Raw genomic sequence first — 23242 nt, 5'->3', positions numbered from 1 at the left:
TGGGCTTTTTTCAATGGGGGCCTCCTCGCACTGCTGGAGTAGCATCATTTTTTTGATGCTAGTCCAGCAATGCGTGTGTTTAGCACCAACAGATGCGTCTAAATCTCTGACACATCTGTGAAAACATGCGCCATGGAGCCCTGTATTATAAATACAGCACATCCATGACGTTGTTAGGGGATCGTAGGGCAACACAAGAAATCAGACACACTGGGCCGATGTGTTAGATTCTTGTAAATGAGGCCTAGGTATTTTGATAATCTTACAATGGACCATCTTTCCTTTGTCTGAGTTATGGCTTATGACTCCCCTTATCATTCCCCAAATAGTGCCTGTGGCCCGAGACAATCTAGGAAGGTCTGGAGAAGATTTGAGGTGGCAGCCTTGAGGTCCCTAACAGGTTCTGGAACACAGCCTTTAGCATATGAAACACAAGTTAATGATTGCTCAAACATAGATTAGCCTTGTGGTCACATTTCCAAGACAGCTGGGCAAGAACAATCCCTAGCAGTTTCTCCATGTCACATAAATGGACCATTTCAATTAAACTAACTGAAAATATGGTGGACAAGGAAGAGCGTTGTTGCAAAGGTACAAAGCAGTACACTAGTGTCTGGACTGGACTATGTGAAATACACCAATTTGCTCCTTCAGCACAGGCCCACTACACCTCCAAGTAGCTACTTGTACTCATGAAGCTGGTATGAATATTTGCAACACTACAGTATACCACAAATCTGGCAGCCATGTTTAGATTTTGATTGGTGATAGCAAAGTTACAGCAAAGCCTAACCCATTTCTGAATCAGGATATTTGCTCTCCCCTCCCGCTTGGATTACCTGTTTCATTATCTGATGTCCAGACTGGATAATCAACCATGAGCACACACAAACCTGAGAAGAACCATTTCAATCATTTGCCACACTGCACTTGCAAAATGTGAATATAATAATAATAAACCCATTAGATGTGATTAGTATGATCAATAACCTATTTTGTTTAGTACACCCACAAAAAAATCTGCAAAAATTGTACACCAAGATCCCTTTGAGGACTTTGGACTAGCCTTTTTTAGAACATCGAGGACACAACAATATAGTCTGCTTATCCCTAGAATCAAAAACTGGACCCAACAGAAAACCTACTATCCCTATAACAGGAAGTGAATGATGATCTTATAAATACAGTCGCACCCTAATTGGAACTTCACAGATCAAATGTGAGACTCTTGGCACACAGGAGAATGATCAGAATTCCAGAAAGTAAATGGCTATCAGTCACATCCCTGAACACAAACGTAAGACTATAAGCAGCAAAAAAAACCAATATAAGCTAGCTGTGTAAAGTGCTAAAGCAAACTGCATTCAGGGTCACATTACAATTTACAGGAAATTATATGAGACAATTGTAAAAAATTGGGTTATTGGTTGAGATGGGAGGAAGCCCCACTCAAGCAACAACCACAGTCCTTCTGAGGGTGAACCACAAAAGTCACTAATTACTTGGCACAAAAGCTGTCAGACTTTACTTAGAGGCCTTGTGTAAAGTATGTATGCAGCAAACAATCAGTAATCAAGTGGAATCACAACCTAAGAAAAATTCCAAACCAATCACATTTTAAGAAATCAAATAATACCAGAATGACAAAATCCAATCAATAGAGACAGACTTATTGAATTTCAAAGTTTTTAGTGACAATGTCGGTTTTTGCGGGTGATGGATTCTTGGGACAAAGAGGTCACATCACTGTTGTGAGGAATCCAATCTTTCTTGAGGAGGAGTTCTCATTGATGCCATCCAAGGGTCCAGGACCTTGGGGTCACCTTTTGGAGATCAGGACTTCTAATAGCAGAGGCCAACAGCAGGGCTAACAAACATCCAGGCAGGTTCTTCCCCTTTCTCTGGCTCTGTCTCCAATCCGTCTAGAGCAGTGTTTACCAAACTGTGGGTCGTGATCAACTGGTGGCCTGTGAGAGATGATTTCTGATGGGTTGTGGAAGTTCAAGTAACAAATAAGGATGTCTTTAAAATCTGTATTTATTTTGTCACAATTGATTCTCTTTAAAAACTGAGGCTGAGTGCCAGGCCATGTCTTTTGGCAAATTTGTGCTTATGTTTTTTTAACATGAGGATTGGTGTTTCAAACCTCCTCTCACTTTGCAGTCAGAAAAAGAAAAGTAAAGTGAGGCATGTGACAATCTTACTGGGGTACAAGGAGTGTGAAAGGAAAAACTATAAGATATTTTTTAACTCACAACAAAAGGTAAATACCTATAAATAAACTGTACACATTCATCTATTAGAAAGTGTGATGCAAACAAAGATTTCAATAGGATTTTAACAGTATAAAGACACTTTAATTGGGGATGCACAGTGATAAATATTAACTGAATCCCTAGCTCCACACTGTAACATTTGTGTGCAATATCAGTAAAACTGTATGTCTGTGCAAATTTAATAACCATTTCAATGGAAAATGTACCATCGGTAAATGACAGAGTGATACCACACAGTGCTTCAGTTACATTAACAAATCATCTACCTCATGTCCATTAAAGATAGGTAGGTCGCAAAAGTTTGTTGTTTTAAAAATTGGATCATGGCTCTAAAAAGTCCTGGTCTAGGGTGACAAAAGGAAGGGCAGGCCTGGGGACAGATCCTTTGTGTATGCTGCAGGCAGGGTCCTCTGAAATGCAATCAGCGCAGGGAGCAGCTCCTCTCCAGCTATCCTGTCAGCAAGACCCTCTCCCTTCAAACTTAGGTTTCATTTGCGTCACTGTCTCAAAGCAAAACACAATGCCCAGCAGCAGAGCTATTCACAGTTATATGACCCACGACACTAGCAGAAAGGCACCGTTGGTTGGAACAAGTAAAATCAACATTCTAAAAGTATAAAGAACACATCAAAGATACCCTCAACAATCATAAATTCAAGTCCATCTTCAATATACCTTGTACCTAATGTGGGTATATGTAACCAGTTACTCAATACAACTTCACATTGCTTAATCTCTCTAATATCCTAGAGGTTTTTCTGGAGCTTAACTTCTTTCAGTTTAAAAAATCTTGGAATGATACAAACATCAGGATTGTATATTGGCTTATTCAAATCTCTTTATGTACCATCCTAGGAGCATACAACATTTAGAAATGATCACAGTACAGAAATCATATAGTGACAAATGAAAAACAAAACAAATAAAGAGAAAACAAAGGTGCCACAAATACAAATACATGTAAACTAGCCCAATTTCTACATCACATTTTTCACACAGAAAAAACAGTTAAAAGTGTCCAACATATATTGATTCTGGAATTATTTCGAAAACAACAAAGTCCACAGGCTTTTGCGAGTTGTAGCAAAAAAGCTTCACATAATTCTCTTCTGGATATGCAGTAGTTATTGTTTCTCTAGATCAATTTTCTACCAGTGTAAAACAAGTCACCCCCAACCCACATCTATACCCTAACACATTTCAACCTTCTAGAGGTGGGGGGTCTTTTTTTTATAATGGTATTCCTCAGGGCAAGAAGTTATAATTCTGTGATACTACAATGAGACCAAGAAAAATTATTGGCAGAAACCCATTAGAAGTTTTTTTTTTAATATAGGGATACAGGAAATGAAGAGAAGATTGTTAGTAACCACAGTTTTATTTTCTTTCGGTCATAGTAAAATGACTGGGGCACATAGTTGTGGATTGAGGGCGACTAGTCCTTCACAGGTATGTTTTGTATTCAGGGATAAAAGGTGAGGGTAGGAGGGAACTCTTCTACTGCAAGAGGAGGACACAATAAGTGGGTTTATTTGCTCTCTAAGGGCTGTCTTGGGTGAGCTGGTTGACAGTGAGGTCAGGTGAATCACTGCTGCAAGTTGGTACTCATAACCAAAATCCAACTTCAGGAGAGGGGATTCTTTTATTTATTTTTCTTCCGATGCTTCAAACAGTAGCAGAGGTGTACTTTTTTGATAAGTTATTTTCATTGATTTTTCAAACATAAAGCAAAAAAACATGACAGAGCAATGCAACCAAACCATGACTTCATAGCTGTACATCTTTGGCATGATTGTCAGATTGATCCCTGGCATCCAAAGTCATCTCACTAAATACCCCAGATCTTGTGGTGCTTATTGGGGCAGCATCATGCTGTGTACACAGACTCCTCAATCTTAGTCCACCTGTACATAACCCTGAACTAGATGTTCAACTCCAGGCTAGAAGCAGAGGTCCAATTCCAGGCAATGTCTCGCTTAGCAAGCTGAGTCACCAGGCACACGTGATACCTGTCAGATCAGCTACCACCTAAAACCTCCAACAGGCCAAGGAGGGCAATGTGAGGTGAGCAATCCACTGTTCTCTCCAACACATTGGACAAAACTCCCATTATCCGGGACCAATAGCTATGCACAACAGGGCACAGCCAGACTACATGATAAAAGTTAGACCCCTCCGTCATGCAGCGATGACAAGCAGATGATGGAAACCAACCTGCCTTCCAAAGCTGCAACGGGGTCAAGTACTCATTGTGTAGAAATTTCACCTGGATCAAACATAGCATGGAGAATATAGCCGATTCCCTTATGACCCTGAGAGCCTCCCTGTATTCCCCATCTTCTAGACTACCCACCCAGGATTCCCAGCATGCACATCAGGAGGAGAGCAACCTCGGGGAGTTGATTACCAGCGATTTATAAATATGGGAGACCCGTCCCTTGCAATAGGGGCTAATGAGTAACTTGGCCTCCATAGAATTAATTTTGATAGAGCAGCAGGGCATAACAGAGCTGTAGAAATTTGGAAAACAGGAAGCGGTGAAGCTGGAATTCAAACTGTAAATCCAGAAAGGACAGCATATGTTTTTTGCCATATGTCACCTAAGCAGGAAATACTGATAAAGTCCCACCTCCTAACCCCCACCAAGCCAGTCACTTGACGGAGCCATGTGCCCCTCCAAAGGGAAATCAGGAGAGTAAGCCTTTCCTCTTTTCTGGTCCACCTTGCAGCTGACAGCCACATCTCAAACAGCACTCTTGTGAGGTCTGGGAGAGAGTGAGGGAAGGTGAGCCATACAGGTGGTCTACAGCTGTTTCTTATGACATAAATGTCAGCTTCACATGGTGTTTTAGTTTGTCCTGGTCTCTATATAGCCAATCATTCAGGACCACAAGTTGCAATGCTCACTAATAGAGCTGTAAGTCCACAGCACCCAATCCTCCATCAAAGGTTGGCTTCACACACTTGTCAAAGGCAATGCACAGTACCCAGTGAGTCCACAAGAAGGAACGCACCACGGCCTGTATGGTGGGGAACCAGCTCCTAGAGAGGGAAAGGGGAAAGTTTTGCAGAACATACAGGAACCGTAGCAGACCATCATTTTAAACAGGGCTATTTTCCCAATAATATTGAGTGGCTGTGATGAACAATGCTCCAGATGTTTCTTCATGTGAGTGACAAAGGGCATCAGGTTCAGGGACCAAGCAATAGAAGGAAGGAGTGAAATATGAATGCAGAGGTAAAGAAAGCTTAAACTACAGAGTGGTATGTGGGCCTGCCCTCTGTGATTGTGTGGGTCACCCGTCAGGGGGATAAGTCAGGACTTAGAGTGATTAACAAGCAGGTCGGAGACTGGGCTATATAGGCCCAGCATGATAGTAATCTGGGGCCCACCTCCGCCAGGTTGTTCAGAAAGAGCAGAACATTGTCAGCAAATAGGGCAATGTGATCTTCGTCCTGGCCCTCCCGCCACTAGAACCCCCAGACCCGTGCATCACAGCAAACACATGTTGCTAGGGGCTCGATTGAGAGGGCAAAAAAAAGAGAAGACGGGGACAACTCCACTGAATCAGAAACACCTGCAGGAGGACCCTAATCATCCATCTCTGAGCTGTGGGTCCAGCATAAAAGGTCCGCACATAAGAAATAAAATGGGGGCCAAAGCCTAAGCGACCAAGTGGGTCCATCAGAAAATCCCAGTTAAGGCCCTTTTCGAAGACTGTAAAGACAAACATTAGACCTTGGTAGCAAGCGTTGCTGCACCACAGCTGCCTGCAATCTATGAATAGATTGTTACGTTCTGCAGTGTGGCATAAACCTACATTGATTAGGGTGGACTAACTTAAGAAGCCTGTTGGATTTTACCTTGACATATACCTTACATTTGGAATTAATAAGCAAAATCAGGTGATATGATGTGCAGTTCACTGGGGTCCAACCCACCTAATGTGGGACCACTATGATCACCTTATTTAGCTCCACAGGAAAGTGAGACTTCACTATGGCATCATTATATAGCAGCAGTACATGGGACAGCAGTGATTTCCAGAACTTCTGGTAGTACTCCACTGGGAAGCCGTCTGGGCCTGGTATTTCACTGGGGTTCATGTCTGATAGGGCCATGTCGATTTCATTGAGGTTCCTTGCATCAGATGCCTATGAGGGCACACAGCAGCAGGTCCATGGGGAAGAGCATTAGTGTGAAGGTCTCAGGTGATGTGCATTTAGAGTGCGGAACTCATCTGCGACCGTGGTGGCAATATCATGGGCCTCTGTAACTGGTCTCTGGTCAGGGTCCAAGACGCTAGGGACCACTCTATCCATTAGGTCATGAGTAGCCAGCCATTAAAAAAGCTTACTTGACTTATCCCCACAACTAAAGATTTTACTATAGGATGCCATCAATCACATCCTGGCTTTGTCAAGAGAAACCTGTCTCACCAGCCTATCCAATGCCACTTGATGCAGTTCAGTTTCATCTGTGGTGGAATGCTCGTCTTCCAAGGCTATACGAGCTTCCAGCCCCTTGATCTGCAATAGTTTCTGCTTACCCCAGGAGCAGACAAGTGTACGTGCAGTCCCCCTCATGAAAGCCTTTCCATCCACCCAGAGCTTTCCCAGGCAGTTCACCAAGCCTACATTCAGTGCCAAAAAGGTGTTGAGTTCCAGTAGTAGAAACTCAACGGCATCAGCATCCATGTGACACCATGCAGTAAGTCGTCAGTTAGGGTGATATCCTTGTGCACCCCTCCAGTTGAATAGCCACCAGAGTGTGATCTGTAATCCCCCTGAGGAGCATAACTGACACCGTGATGTGCAGCAAGTCAGTGGAAGGCATAAATACATGATCAATACTCGATCTGGTCTTGTGGTCGACTGAGGTGTGGGTATAAACTAGTATGAGAGGGTTCCAGACACGCCAGACATCACAGAGTCCAAGACTGGATGCCTAATCCACCAGGCGAGAGGCCACAGATGGGGAGCCATCCGGTATCCTAGAGCTGTCAAAGGCGGAGTACATCACCCTTGGGAAGGCTTTCTAAAACCTCCCTCACTGCGTCCAGTATGAGACCTGCCAACTGGGACGAGACATAGACACTCATGAGGTTATAAATCTGCCCACTTATCACCCTTTCCACCATGATATATAGACCCTGTAAGTCTGACACATAAGATGAGACCATCATGGGCAAGCGTTTGTAAATCAAGATGGCCATCCTCAGGAGCTCCTGGTGTAAACGGCATGGTGCATGGAATACAAAAACAAAAGGACAAACCACCCCAACCAAAAACCCCAATGCCCTCCCTCCACGTTTCCAACACAAAAGCATCTCTCACCCCTATAGTGTAAATTACAAACTGCATAAAACCAACATTTGGAGCAAATCAAACCATTTCACCCCACTGGAAAGTACTCATTGAAAAGGATATTATGCTGCTGGTGTTGTAAGTCATTCGAATCTGGTAGGCAATCATAGTGGCACCACAGGTCCACGTTCAGCCACACTCGCCTGCAAGCCTCCCATGCTGCCCCATAACTTAGCGGGAAAGCGGGTGGTGCCGTCGGGATCGGGGGTTGACAGAGATCCATGGCTCTCCTTCAAGGAGAGAGTAATGTCTCTACCAGCAAGCCAGGAGCTCACAGAGGGACAGCCACCATCTTGAGTGACTTGGCCACATCCTCAAGGTATACCTTTTTAACCTTGCAAAGTAGGTAGATGAAAGGTTGTTTTCCCATATTGTGCATGGCAGTGGCAGTTCATCCTCGATGGCAGTGTGCCATACACTTTTTATTGGAACCTCAACATAACGTTTAGTCTTAACAAACCACTGAGTGTCAATTTGTTTCTGGTATGTAAGTCTGAAATTGTTGTTTCCCTAGCCTAGATGTTACACTGGAAGAAAATCTGGTCAGCACTTGCGATGATGAAAGGTAAAGGGGAGCAGTGTGAGAGACGGAAAGAGGTGATTTTTTTTATTTGTATTCTATATGTGGATGTCCACATGAGAGGAAGCATCACTTATTTTGATATTTTTGTGCCTGAATACAAGGTCGCTTTTTATTTCTTAAAACTATCCAATTTAAATGCCCACATTCCTGATCTTGTTTGTTGCCTTATCCACTTTGCAAATCCTCCTTTATGACTGTTAAACATTTTTGCTGGAGAAAGGATTTCCCCAAAAGTAGAACAAGATTTCTTGGCGTCCGAGTTGATAATAAATTGATGATAAATGGCGTCCGAGACAACACAACAAAAATACAGTTAAATCTGCAAAAATCTTCGCTCTTTTACATCCATAACAAAACTGAACTATGAACTAACATATGCCATTTCCAGTCTGGAACACAGTAATGCAAAATTGACAGTTTCTTGAAAATCTCCGATAAAGGCAACCATCCAAATAGCACTTTGGACAGTTTCAGGTCTCTGCTGTTAAGCACACATCACACCAGTCTTTAATTCTTCCAATGGAAGCCAGATGTATTTTTAAATTACTTTCTTTAACTATACAGCTTTCCACTTGCACTATCTGAAGTACAGGACAGAGACGCTTCCATTCACCGGGTTTCCCACGACGATGAAGAAAAAGGAGGAGCATTGCATACGAATTTGTAGACTCAAGCATTAAAACTAGAGGGCAGAATTAACACGTTGCACTGGTCTGCATCATAAAAGTGAATAAAACGTATTACAAATTTTTATATTGGGAGTTACTATCCAGCACAACGCCTGATTTGTGTTGGAAAGAAGCCTAATGTAAAGCAAAGTATTTCAATGCGCTACTTTGGATCGAGGGGGCATTTCATGGGAAGGACATGTTTTCTCATATGCCACCACTCATGGATTTTGATGCAAAGCAATGTCTACTAAAAAAGTTAAACATGAATTTGCAAGAATATTAAGAAGGCCTAAAGTTGGAGAAAGCTTTCTTTTCTAAAGACTTTCCCAACTTCCATGTGTATTGCACTTAGAAAAATACAAAGTGAGAAAAGTGCTAAACTATGTCAAAGTTTAGTATTGTGTACCTTTTCAGTACAAAACCTATGCTTGACTATCCAGCAAACACCCGTATAATATGGTGCAAGGGTGTGTGATTTGCCACAAGGTAGCCTAAACCATGCCAGTGCTGGAGGGTGAAAGAGCACAATATCTAATCCCTTTCATGCAAGAAAGCACAGAACAGCAACTTTTGCTGCTGTGCTGTGTTGCATGAAAACTTAGTAAATCTGCCCCTAGGCGTGTGTTAATGTGTGATATTTTTCATCTGCACACCCCATGACACTCATTTAAAACAAGCACTTACTAATGCAATAGGTTTGGTCCTTTATAGCAGTTGGCTGTTTCAGGGGAGGTTGTATAGTACTGGTAAATAAGGTAGCATTATTTTAATGGTAAAGTAAAGTCAAAAGTAGTGATTACATAAAGGTGAGTTTGTGCCTACTTATCCGCCCTTCTTCAAAACCAGGTTAGTGTCCAGCCATCCATGTTTCATGAGGGTAGGGTTAGTGTGCAGCTGCCCATGTTTCATGAGGGTAGGGTTAGTGTGCAGCTGCCCTTGTTTCATGAGGGTAGGGTTAGTGTGCAGCTGCCCATGTTTCTCTCATGGTGCTGCTAATCTCTGCTGCCATCTGCCCAAGCCTGGTCACACATAAAGAAATGTGCAATGCCAACCTACTTACCATGTTCTGCTTCCTACCCATGATAAAAATACTTCATTTAGCAACAATTCCTTTTACCAGAAAGTGTGTGAAGAAAATGCAGTTTGATCATGTCACATTTGTGACCATTAAAGGAGTGAGAATATACATTTTACAGCAAAAAATATACCACTTTTTGTAGTAGTTATGTTGGTACATTTTAGGGAGAACACAAGGCAGTTTTTTTGGACTGAACCTCTTGGCACGAAAATGCCAGAGGTAGCGGAAGTGACATCATGTACCATTTAACCTCTACTTTCACTCACACACCTACACACACACATTCACAGACTGTCTCTCAGATAAACACTCTTACCTGAAGGCACACACACAAAACACATGAAAAAGCATTTTTCCTCAGCTGCCAGAGAGGGTCGTATTCCATCTAACTGTACTACATTTTTTATTACACTAATAGTGAATAACCTATTATACACTATCCGTGTATTAATGGACAGAAAACAAAGAAAGCGAAGGCTCGACCAATGGTCCATAAGGACAAACTGCCTTTGTATTGCTGGCCTTGGTTTTGCCACCTCTGATGCCAGTGGTCGCAAAGGCAGCATGAGAGGTCACAAGGGGGAGCCAGGGGTCGTAACTTTGACCCCGTCTACCCCAACTGACATTCTGAACGTATGAGAAGTGGCCACAGACACATCATTTGTTTTTGCGTATTGCGCTTAGATAAAAATTGTCCATGGAGATAGGGAAGAATCATCCAATTCCCATGTATATCTTTGTTATTTAATTGGCATCATTAAATATTCACTAAACTATAAGTACCCCACTATTAGCAAACCAGAAATCTAAAATGGGGTCCTAATTTGCAAATCCAGGAAGTTTTCAACGTGGAAAGACAAGTTTTAGGAGTTTTGGACCGCATGGGAAACGGCATGCATTTGTGCTTGCTGCAGACAATGTTTGTGGTAATATCAGGGAAATCAACAATTAAAATCGACCCAACAGACAAAAAATAGGCCCATAAGCAAACTGGCACACACACTGGCCTGTCAGACCAGCCCTTTCCCACCCTGCTTCATTGCACTGTAGGCCACCCAGACCCTAGATCCTGGCCTATGGCTGACATTTACACAGCACCATTAGTCTCAAGCTGTTTCTGCCTCTTTCACAACAGGGGGCTTTTTTGGGTAATTCAACATGGACGGAGGTTGAGGTGCATAGAGCACTTGCCCATAGGGGAGTGTTGTGACAGTGCAAGCCTAGGTTGGCATGTGCGAAATGAGAGGAGGGAGGCGAGGAGAGAAGGAGGGGTCTACTCTCTGGGTCTCCCAGGTGTTAGCAGTGATGTGTTGAGATTGACATCTTTCCTCACCCGGTGCTACTCATAATTGCTATTATCTTCAACTTGAAAACAATAATAATGCTAACACGTGTGGCTTTTGCATAGCCGAAGGTGGATGGTATTAAAGTAGTGAAGCTTTATTTTGGGTCATTATACAATTTACACCCAGCAAAAGGGTAATTGTGGATATTAGCTTTCAAACTCTCAAAGGCGAGGCCGGGTGCATAATTAGTACGTACTGGGCCTTATCTGTTGAATACGAAACAAGGCAAAATGAGGACAGGCCACAAACGAGACTCAAGTGAGAGCTAAAAATGAAGCGTGTGTCTGTACTATCCGGTTTCCTCCTTAAAGGGTCTCTCCAGCACAGCAATGTGGATCAGAGCTGGAGGTGGCTGTGCCAGGGCTATCTGATGCCCTCTCTCATCAAACCTGACTGCTGCTATTGCTGCAAACTCATGACGCAAGCAGCCCGGTGACTGATGGGAAGTAAAGAGAGGTAACAGGGCAGGGAGCTGGTGCTGCAGAGAAAGAACATATGGAGCTAAAAGGAGGCCGAGGTGCATGTGACTGGTGAAAATATTGTAAGATGGTGGAATCAAGGAATATGTAGTTAGGGGAAGATGAAAGTGAGAAATTTGAATGGAATTTAGATTTTTTTGTAAAGAACACTCCTGGCCAAACAAGGCTACCTGGTGAAAGGAGATTAGCAAAAGCTGAACTAGATAATAACGAAAAGCGCACGTTTAATTGTTCTTCCAAGTCAATTTTATCAATTGTTTTTTAAAAGCACAAAGTGATTCAGCGGCCGAATAGAAAGAAAGAAAGTAGTTTTTTCACCTGCTAAGAGAAGGAACAGCACTTTTTCGGGTTCTTTGAACAGAGCAGACTGAGAACCAAAAGCAGCCCTGGAAAATCTTGTCACTCCAACCATCACACTGCTCGTAGTAAGCAAATGTAGAAAGGAGGTTTGAGGGTGCCCGCTCCAAAGATTTTTTTTAATTAAAATAAAATGTAGCTTTGTAGCACATTTGTTGTCATAGAACCTTGTGAAATCATTGAATGGATAGATGAAGATTGGAGATATGGTTGCATGGCAGAATGAATGAATAGATGCACAGGAGGATTGCCTGGATGAAGTCATTCAATGAGAATGAATAAAGACTTTTAGCTGCATGGAGCAAACGGTCTCTTTACACTGACCAAGGCTGGGTGCTCTGGTTTTCATTTTCTATTCTGCACTGGAACATGATCCTCCCCAAACACTATCACCAACCATCCCTGTGAAGCTTGCATACCTTCATAGCTTGGGTGCATTTAACATAGTGCACTGATTTAATGTCTCAGCAAATTAAATACAAAGCTTTCAGCTATGATCTATAACAGGAGACAGAGATAACCATATAGTAATTGAACAGCACAACTTGAAACTAGGAAATCTTGCATCAATCCTGCCTTCCGCTTAAGAATGTGTGATCCTAGGCAACTATTTACACAGTGCCTCCTTTTGCTTAACCATCACACCAGAGCATCTTGAAATACATCATTATGGGGTGTGCGCTGCATGAAGACAAAAGACTATAATGCTGCGCCATTTATTTTAACACCATAGGCCATGTATAGGGGCAAAAAAAAAACTGACCTTCCTCTTGGTTCACTGAGAACTTTGTCGTCGGGGCAGTGGCAGTTGGAGCAAAACTGTTTCTAAGTTTATTATTAAAATCTATGGCCCTCATTCTGACCCTGGCGGTCTTTGACCGCCAGGGCGGAGGACCGCGGGAGCACCGCCGACAAGCCGGCGGTGCTTCAATGGGGATTCCGACCGCGGCGGTAAAGCCGCGGTCGGACCGGCACCACTGGCGGGGTCCCGCCAGTGTACCGCGGCCCCATTGAATCCTCCGCGGCGGCGCAGCTTGCTGCACCGCCGCGGGGATTCTGACCCCCCCTACCGCCATCCAGATCCCGGCGGTCGGACCGCCGAGATCCGGATGGCGGTAGGGGGGGGTCGCGGGGCCCCTGGGGGCCCCTGCAGTGCCCATGCCACTGGCATGGGCATTGCAGGGGCCCCCGTAAGAGGGCCCCTACATGTATTTCACTGTCTGCTGCGCAGACAGTGAAATACGCGACGGGTGCAACTGCACCCGTCGCACAGCTTCCACTCCGCCGGCTCGATTCCGAGCCGGCTTCATCGTGGAGGCCTCTTTCCCGCTGGGCTGGCTGGCGGTCTGAACGAGACCGCCCGCCAGCCCAGCGGGAAAGTCAGAATTACCGCCGCGGTCTTTCGACCGCGGAACGGTAACCTGACGGCGGGACTTTGGCGGGCGGCCTCCGCCGCCCGCCAAGGTCAGAATGAGGGCCTATGTCTTTTAAAAACTGCCATTCATTGCAATGGTATAACTTATCATATTAAACTGAAATCATATTAAACTAAAATGCATATGAATAATTACACTGTCAGTATAATACGTGTACTGGACTCTTTGAGACAAGCAACAGCAGACTCCTCAGCCCTTTTCCGGGTTAAGACCCAAAAGTCAGCTCTGCTTACGGTGACCCTGAAGGCGACAGGAATCAACCAACCAAATGCAAAAACAAATGATCTCGAAGCAAGCGTGGCCTGTGGGAAATAAGGCTGGCCTAGCTCCCAGCAATAAAATCGGATCTGTCCAGCAGAAAGCCAACCCCCACCTTCCTAGCCTACAGGCCAAACATCCGACAACCAGTAGGGCCAGCCTGGGCCTTCCTTTGAATCAGCGTGGTGCAGAGTTGAGGAGAGCTGGGAAGGCTAATGCTATTGAGCTATTATAAGAAATCACCATAATTTTACAGAAAGGTCCTCCAGCAAAAGGAAGTCGATACTAGATGTTAAAACCTTCAGCAGTTGAGTACCTGTGGGACAACCCCAAAAGAAAACAAGCATTTCATTTGTGAAAGGCAAGCCCACGAACCAATGTAAGTGACTGAGGTGACATGGGTGTGGTTTGAAGCCCAAAGAGAGATTACAGAATGGACGGAGCGCTTTCTGTCTGCCATAATGGGCAGCAGCAGATTGGTTTGCATGCTGATGATAGGCACAGTGAGAACACTGAGCTATAAAACATTACAATAATTTGAAAACGAAAGATTTTAACCCTATTTTGGAATTTCTAACAGTCAAATAACCTTTTTGACAAGTCTCAAAGTACAGAAGGGGGTGACTATCAATATTCTAGTCAGAAACCCAATGAGAGCTAGAAGCCCATGTGGAAAGGAGTCTTCACACAGTCTTTGAAAATGTGAAACAATAGAATCCAGTAGGAAATGTTTCACATTCAGTGAGAAAACTTGTGGAACATGCCAGCCAGAACACAATTTGAATTAAGGATCCCTCAGAGTCGGCAACAGAAGTGACAAGGTCCAGCCTTAATGCATGAATATAAGAGAATAATAAGAGAAGGTAAAGGTGCAACACAGGCATTAAGCAAATCAGTATAAGGCGAAGAACCCTAGGAAACACTAAACACTACAATTAAGGAGGGTAAGAAAGAGCTTCAACTCGATCAGACAAATACGAAGAAATCCAGCCAAGGTGGTAACCTGGAATTTTATCTCAGACAGCCTCTTGAGGAAAATGTTCTGCTGAACAATGCTGAATGTGACCTGAAAGTCTGAGAGGATCGGGACTGAATAATGCTGATGTAAATAAATCACCTATGGTCTAGCGGTGGCTCCTCCGCAGTGACAGAGGGGCGTCAACCCCCGGTTGAGCCAGCAGAGGAAAATAAAACAATAGCTTGCTATTGTTTACATTTTCATCAGTATTTTTCATCTCCTAGCTCAGCCAGCAGGTGCAGGGAGGGGTGGGGCTGTGCCACGGGGAAAGAGGAGGTGGAAGGAGGGGAGAGTGCACTAAGTGCTCATGTGTGTTTGCCAGCCATTATTCGTATTCCCTATTTTTTATTTATCAGGTTTCAGGATGAAAATTATTTGCGAAATAAATTTTCCTTCAAGAAACAGTGTGATTTTTAAGACAACAATGTGGGTACATGTCCTATTTTTTTGTAAACTTTATTCTGTGCAAAACAGGACAATTGCAAAGGGCAACTTCTGAGAAAGGAAGATGAATAGTTAATGTGAGACTAAGGACGTTACATTTGGTATCATTCCGGACAATGTGTGAAACCTGAAGCAGGAAAAACATTTCAAATTAATACAGTGAAATAACCGAAGAAACACATCTCTGGCACTGAAGAACAGCGTTGGAATAGAAGGAATAATATGAATGTCAGGAAAATTTTACGACTCCAATAAGTTGATATATCCTGTTTTATTTTTAACGAGAGAACTCACAATATAGACTACAGTATTCACCCAAAGAAAAGGCTTGCTTCCAGATTTTGCTCCCAGAGTTGGGTCTTTTATTGTGAAAACTCTCTCATATAAAGGAAAGTGCAAAAGAACGACAATATCTATTTGCACTGTGGAACGCAAATTGAAAATGCCTTCATACAGTTATCTTTCTTGGCCAGTAATGCTAAGTTTAAGTTATCTCATTTCTTCTACTCACACCGGATCTATTTTACACCCCAAAGATTTAATGAAATAGGTTACATTGATGCAACAGCATCCTTTATACATATGATCTGGGTCTTTGGCGGGGTGTCAGACTACTGGTTACCGGTGGTTGCTGTACTCTGTCGGCAGCCACCATGTTTTTTTGGTGTACCATAGTAATGCAATGTCTGCTGGCATTAATACTCAGGCCTAAGAAGGGCACGAAGATTAGGTACGTTTGCAGCAATGGGCTTGCTCCCAGTGTGCCAAAAACGTATAAATCAGGGCCCAACTATGCCTGGCTGGATTGTTTTCTGGTTTTGGTAGAGGTAGTTGCCAATGCAGTTGTTAGAACCATAATCCACTTTTATTGGCAATTGCAGGTTTGGATATGGGGTTGTCTAAGGGTAGATGGACATTCAATAGAAGTTTGCTTCCAGATGTGAACTATGTAGAGCACATGAAAAAATGGATAGTGGAATTCATGAATATCAATAGGTGTAGCGCTCCCAAATGCGTGGTTTGGGACACATTTAAGGCAGCTGCAAAAGGCAATACAATCAGTTTTTTTGATCAGTCCTGTAGACAGCAGGAGAAAGAGATAAGGGAATTAAGCACTGACTTAGCATGCTTAGAGCCGCAACATGTGGCCCTGGTTCAGGCAGGTCAAGACAGGAATGAAATTCAGCAGGTGATTACCATTAAAAAAGTTAAGATTAGTGGCTACTATTCAGAAATTTTGGCAAGGAAGTTTTAGCTTTATAGAGCTACTACACCGAAAGATATCACAAAAGTTTTTCAGGAGTACTACACAAAAGTATACACAGGAGATGTACAATCTGCTGAAGAACAAGTAAACGGTTTCCTACAAACAGGGGAATTTGGTATTGTAGATGATGGTGAAGCGGAACTTCTTGATATGGGTATCACAATGGAGAAGGTAGAGAATGCTCTTTCGAAGCTGTCCTCTGGAGAGGCGGCCGGTCAAGACCAAATCCCAGTAGATTTTTATAAAATATTTTCTTCTGTGCTTGTTAAAGATTTATGGGAACTGATTTGTTGGATTCAACAGGAAGGAGCTCCGACCAGCTCCTGGCAGGGCACTAATATTATTGAATTCAGGAAAAAAGAGAAACCTCAAGAAAAACTTGTGTGATATCGACCAATATTATTGGTGAATGCAGACACCAAGGTAAACTCTAAGGTTTTAGTAATACGCCTGCGGGTGGTTATAGGCAGGCTCATCTTGCCATGGCAGCATGGTTTATCCTAGAAAGGGGCACAGTGGATCATGTGAAAGATGCTATTACCTTAATAGGGGATAGACTCAGCTGATCTGTACTAGCAATGTGGAACTGGTAGACAATCGCTAGGTGGACAATGCCTCTTATTTGGGGTGAAGATCTCAGCAACAGTAGAGTCTATTTACAGACTGAACATTGAACCCCTGTTAGGGAAAACCAGTCAGGTCTTAGGAACGATTAATGTGTTACATCTGATGCTAGTCAGTCAATGCAATGTTTTAAAAATGATTGTGCTAACAAAAATACTGTATCTATTTAGAACTATTCAATTAGAGCTTGAAGGACAGTGGTTGAAAGAGCTGGATGGTCTGAGCATCAATTTTATATGTCAGTATTTGCGGGTTAGTCAGGCTTTCAGATATATGGTTCTCCAAAGGGATCATGGAGGCTGTGCGGTGCCCTGTTTTACCTATTATTATTTGGCTTCATTACTGCAACCTATAGGAGTTCTACTCATACATAAAGATCAAACTTGCTCAAGTGGCCTGACAGATAACACCTCCCCGAATATACACAAACTGGTTCTGGGTGACGCAGCAGCTGGGTGTCTGTTAAAACAGATTGAGCCCAGTTATTATAAAAAGGTAACGTTTATGGTGATTGGAGCAGTGGTGAAAATTTAGGGCCATATGTACGAACACATTTTCCCATTGACACAGAATGGGAAAAACCCTTTGCTACATCTGGCCCTTAGTTCCAGGTTAAAAAAAGATTGAAATAAGTAAATAAAATCAATATACTCATTTGTGGCATTCCCAGCTATTTTCAGCAGTTTTTCATGATGACATTTTAGCAGGTGGGAAAAGGCAGTGATAATCTGGATGGGGGTTCTATATTTTCAGATCTACCACAGGATTATGACCTTGAAAAAGGATCATACTTTCAAAACGTACAGATTAGAAATTGTTTAATGAAACTGCTGGGTATTCAATTATCATTCAAGAAGAATATTCTGATAGACTTGTTGCTCTGCCCCAATGATAGGAATGGCCAAACCTATGTAGTTTAAACAATCAGGCAAAAGATGATCTAGACTATTAAGGGGATAAGTGGGTGGCAAAATTGATTGGGAAGTCAGGACTTCAATATTCGGGCCTCAATAGATGTTGCAATGAAAGTGCTCTTGACTGCAAGGTTGAAAGCCCAGCACTACAAAATAATTTTCAGACTGTATTATACCCCTGATTAATTGTTCAACTGGGGCAATTGGGTGGATAGTAACTGTCCTCGATGCGGGTATAGCCATGCTGATCCTTTGGATGTATCAAACTGATTCCATTAAGGGAGGGTATTGAGGCTTGGAAGTCTAAGCTGTTGAAGTAGAAGGCTTATCTTACACTGCAATTTATGCTATCTGTGGTGACTTGTTTACGTCTACAGCGGTGGCATGCCTATTAATTGCCACTGCCTGGAAGGACGTGGAGCCACCGACTATACAACAATGGTTTTCTAGGCTAGTTAATATGGATAACACTAAGAGGGCACCGTACAATTTTAAGGGGAAGAGTGCAAGGAAGCAGGGGATAATGATCTGGTCCCTTTGACCAACTGGTTGGCAAAAAATTATGGGTAAAGGGATGGACTAACTCTTGGGGTGTGAAAAATATAGGTTGCCCATTGTGCTCTATACTGCTAAGGATGCTTAGCATACCTGCTATTGTTAACAATTGTATGAAACAATCAAGAATTAATGAATTGCTCATGACATATCATCTGGCTGGATGGCAAATGCTTAAATGAATTTGTGACTCATTGTACTAAATTATAACATTGATGGATTATGCTCAAATAAAAATAATTTTAAAAGGGATGGGAATGCGGAGGGTGATTTGGAAATCTAGGAGAAAATTGCCCCCCTCCTGACAGTGGACCATGGCAACAAGCACACCCAATTGAGAGACACAAAGTTTTCATCAGAAGATGGAGGGAAAGCAAGAGTGTGAGAGTAGACTGGGCTTTTGAGGGAATCTGGTATGGAAATAATGCATATGAATGAAAAGGAACACTGCTGCACTCAATACCAAACTATCCCTCTATACTGTACTAAGAATATGCACTGTTGTAGGATAGACGGTCTAAGATAACCTGCCATGTATCTTGTATCAACATAACACTGTTTCACATTTGCTGTTGATACATTACTGTTAGACCTGTCAGCATTAGGATGGCCTTCTTCAAACATTTTGCCTTCCTCCTCCATTTTTTGCTGATCTCCTTTTGCTGGCCTAAGGACTGTGTACTTTACCACCGCTAACCAGTGCTAAAGTGCTCTATCCTTAAACAAGGTAAAACAGGCCTACACGTAATTGACACACTTAATTTACTTGTAAGTCTCTAAGATATGGTACCACATGTAACCAGGGCTGGAAAATTACATGCTACTAGTGGACAGCATTACTCATTGTGGCACCCACTAGAGTAGCACTGCAAAACATGTCTCAGTCCTGCCATTGCAGCCAGTAGTGCAGTTTTAAACTGCCATTTAAACCTGACAGAATAGACCTTTTGCCAGACCTAAACCTTCCTTTTTAATACTTTAATACTTATACGTCATCCTTAAGCTAGGCACTAGCCACAACTAGAGAAGAGTGCTCACTCCTGAAAACATGCTAACATTGGCTTATCCCTAATTTGGCATATTTAGTTTACTTTTAATTTCCCAGTAAAATAGTACTACATGTACCCATGTAAAATGTAAATTAAATGCCACATGTGTCATGCATGAATGTAGTTAAATGAAAAGCAATAAAAATGTGTTTTAAAAAAAAAGACAAGTGAGATTCCCTGAAAAGAGGCAGATAGTTGTCATATGTTGCTTATGAGTCAACATGGTGCATAGTCTTTAATTGTCCTGAGTTGTAGGAAAACAGTATGTATAATGTCGAGCACATAAAGGGACTCCAAATTGTATAATAATGTAAGAATGACATTGTATGCTTGGTTTGCACTTTCCATAGGACAATACAAAATCCTACAGAAACACATTACAGAGAACATCTCACATATAGCTAACAAAGCACAAAAAGTACCATAGTTGACTAACATATTGCTCCCAACAGAAACTTATCACGAAGAAGATCTGAACTAACATCCAGGTGACCACATAAGGCAAAGCATCTCTCAGCGAAGATACAGCTTATAGTTGGCTTTCATGTAGCTCCAAATAGCAGCTGTCACAAAGAAACAACACACTTGCACAACAGACCATATTAAACAGCCACACTCTCTTATATTTCACTTATCTCAGATGTGCCATATAGTTGGCTATCATACGTGTTAAACATTACTTGCCACCAAGTAATAACACAAATGTCCAAAACACATAAGATACCTCACACTTCCTATAGTTAATACATATCAGATATGCTATGTGTTAGGTTAACAGAGGGCTCCCAAATGCAGTTGAAACCTATATTGATAAATACAAACATCAATAAGATTACTTCACATACACTCTTCAAAAAGCAGCACTGCTGTGGATTTAGCTATCACCTTCAGCATTCAGCTGTTTTTCTGAAAACTATACACCACCCACAAACAAATGCTACTCAAGACTTTTATGGCAGAAATGCATAAGCAAATGATAGATACCTCCAAGCTACAGGCCTAGGCCCTAAAAAAACATAAACACACAACTCTTTACCTAAAAAGTCCTACCCAACTGAGAAAAAGCTAAGCATCTACCGAAACATTATCATCATAGGAGGCCTGAAACTCCAATCTGCCATAAAAGTGTCAGGCTTAGATGGGAAGCCCCAGAAGTGTACTATAGGGCCATTCTATCAGGAGAATGTGTGCTGTACAATTGTGAATAACATGAGGTAACAAACATCTGAGCTGCCTTAATTTAACATTTCTAACTTTTTGCAATGTGCTGATTTCCAATTGACACCTAGGCCCTCATTACGAGTGTGGTGGTCTTACACCAATGCGGCGGCCCGACCGCCACATTAGAACCCTGGAGGTCAGACCCCCAGCTCCGCCATGATCTTTGATCCCGGCTGCCTGGCGGTGGCAGAGATCCTAATCCGCCAGGGCATCTGTTCACTGTCATGAAAAGGCTGGCAGAGAACAGAGAACAGGTGCAGGGGGCCACAGGAGGGCCCCTGCACTGCCCATGCACTTGCCATGGGCAGTGCAGCCCCCGCTGCCCAGCACCATTGTAATGTTCACTGTCTGCCTGTGCAGCGCAACCTCCTAGTCGGAAGTTCGGCGGACGGTGAAAAGCGTCTGCCAAACTCCTAATGAGGCTCTTAATCTTAACAGCCTGCTTTTTAAGACGAGTTCAGAGACTACAGATTCAATAGTGTCAACAGATTTAATGTTGTCAATGCTGGTGCATAGGAGTACATTTGATCACTGGAATTATTTCTGAGCACCACTCGACCAAAACCTGTAAAATGTGACATTTCAAAAAGCTTTTTAAATGTACTAATGTGGTCATTCATTTAGACAGTGTTGGTGTGATTATGAGTAAATTGTTATTTTCCAAACCCTGCGTAAACCCTTTGTTTGCAAAGGGTCCGAATTCTAAGTTGAGTGTAACATATCCAATAATTATATACACGACAATATGGCGTTTGCGCGCGTCATGCAGATTTTGGTGTGCTAAGCACCCAAATCCGCATGTTATTCCCAGAAGCCTTTAATGGATGCTATGTATTGAACCCAATAAATAACGTACCCGTAGCATTGCTATTTATCAAATGCACTAAATAGCACCTACACTCGTAATCAGTCCCAGTGAGCCTTACCTACATGGACATTTTTATATATGTATCTATACCAGTGGCGTAGCGTGGGTTGTCAGCACCCGGGGCAAGGCAAGTAATTTGCGCCCCCTAACCCGGGGCAAGGCAAGTAATTTGCGCCCCCTAACCCGTGGATTTAGTCTCTTCCAAGATGTTGCGCCCGGTGCGGCCGGCCCCCCGTGCACCCCCCACGCTACGCCACTGATCTATACACACAGTTACCTGGCTCATGTACCTCCTTGGACCTGCAGCTCAAGCTTGGATGCTACTGTGTGGACATTACACATACTGAGCAATACGTGGGATTCCACTTTCATTTGTTTTATGTTCAAAAGCAAACGTGCAACCCTTATATCTCTGCATCTCAAGTCCTGTCTATAAACTCTATTTCTTTATTTTTTAGGTCAAAGTGTGGTTCCAGAACCGTCGTATGAAATGGAAGCGAGTCAAAGGTGGGCAGCAAGGCGCCGCGGCAAGGGAAAAAGAACTTGTGAACGTGAAAAAAGGAACCCTGCTCCCCTCTGAACTATCTGGCATCGGCGCAGTGGGACTCCAGCACACGGCTGACTCCCTGACACATGACGACAGCCATGACAGTGACCAGAGCTCTGATCACACACACTGATGACACACAGAGAGAGACCAGAGCCAGTCTCCCATCTCAGGAAACAAACGTCATTTACAGCAAGCCTTACAGAAACAGCATTTTTGTACGCAAAGGATTGTGGCAAAGTGTTTTTTTATTGGCCTCAATAAAAAGTCTGCCTTATTGTGCCTGCTTTCCCGATTTTTAAAAGAAGTGCTCTTTGCCATGTTTTCATAGTGTCTTAGGAGCCAAGATTCAGAAGAGAAACGAACAATAAACATTCCAAACATTTGTCATGTTGATGAATGGGGACTGGTATTTTGCTTAGGCTTGCACTGAAAAAAAGTACATTGTCTTCGACCATGAAATGGATTCGATTTTTCTGAAGCATGCAGTGCAAAGAGCACTGCCCTGGGGACAATGTATTGACTCTGTATATAGATATCTTGCTGAATTTGCCTATATTTGCTACTTTGCATTGCAATTAACACTTGACATGGAAAAAGTTACTCTGAATTAAAGATTTTTTTGCCTTTCAACATATTTGTTTTTACCAAACGTTTTAGCAGTACCGACAAATCGGTTATATTCATTAGGTGACGTCCATGTAATAACACATACTTCTCATTTGTACTATCTAAAAATAATTAGCAATACAAAGACTTAAAAACAAAATGAAATCAGAATGTTAACAAGGACTTTCTCCAAATCTCGGTGTTTTACCAATAGTGAACCTGAAATCATTCTATTATTCTGCAAGGTCTACTCACATGACACCCTTTTTACAGCA

General features: G+C 42.7%; 1 protein-coding gene across 1 annotated transcript in view; it reads left to right on the top strand.

The window, feature by feature from the left end:
• The window catches only part of MEOX2 (mesenchyme homeobox 2), a 221233-nt gene extending 198242 nt beyond the window's left edge, over positions 1–22991 (top strand). Inside the window, exon 3 of the mRNA XM_069211801.1 lies at positions 22270–22991. Coding sequence (XP_069067902.1) covers positions 22270–22491 — 222 coding nt within the window. The 3' untranslated portion in view covers positions 22492–22991. The remainder of the gene's footprint in view (positions 1–22269) is intronic.
• The last annotated feature ends 251 nt before the right edge of the window (positions 22992–23242 follow it).

This window comes from Pleurodeles waltl, chromosome 10 (genome assembly GCF_031143425.1).
Source record: "Pleurodeles waltl isolate 20211129_DDA chromosome 10, aPleWal1.hap1.20221129, whole genome shotgun sequence".
In the NCBI taxonomy this organism is placed as follows: domain Eukaryota; kingdom Metazoa; phylum Chordata; class Amphibia; order Caudata; family Salamandridae; genus Pleurodeles; species Pleurodeles waltl.
Note: the sequence above shows the minus strand (reverse complement) of the source record. Positions and strands in the feature narration are given on the sequence as shown.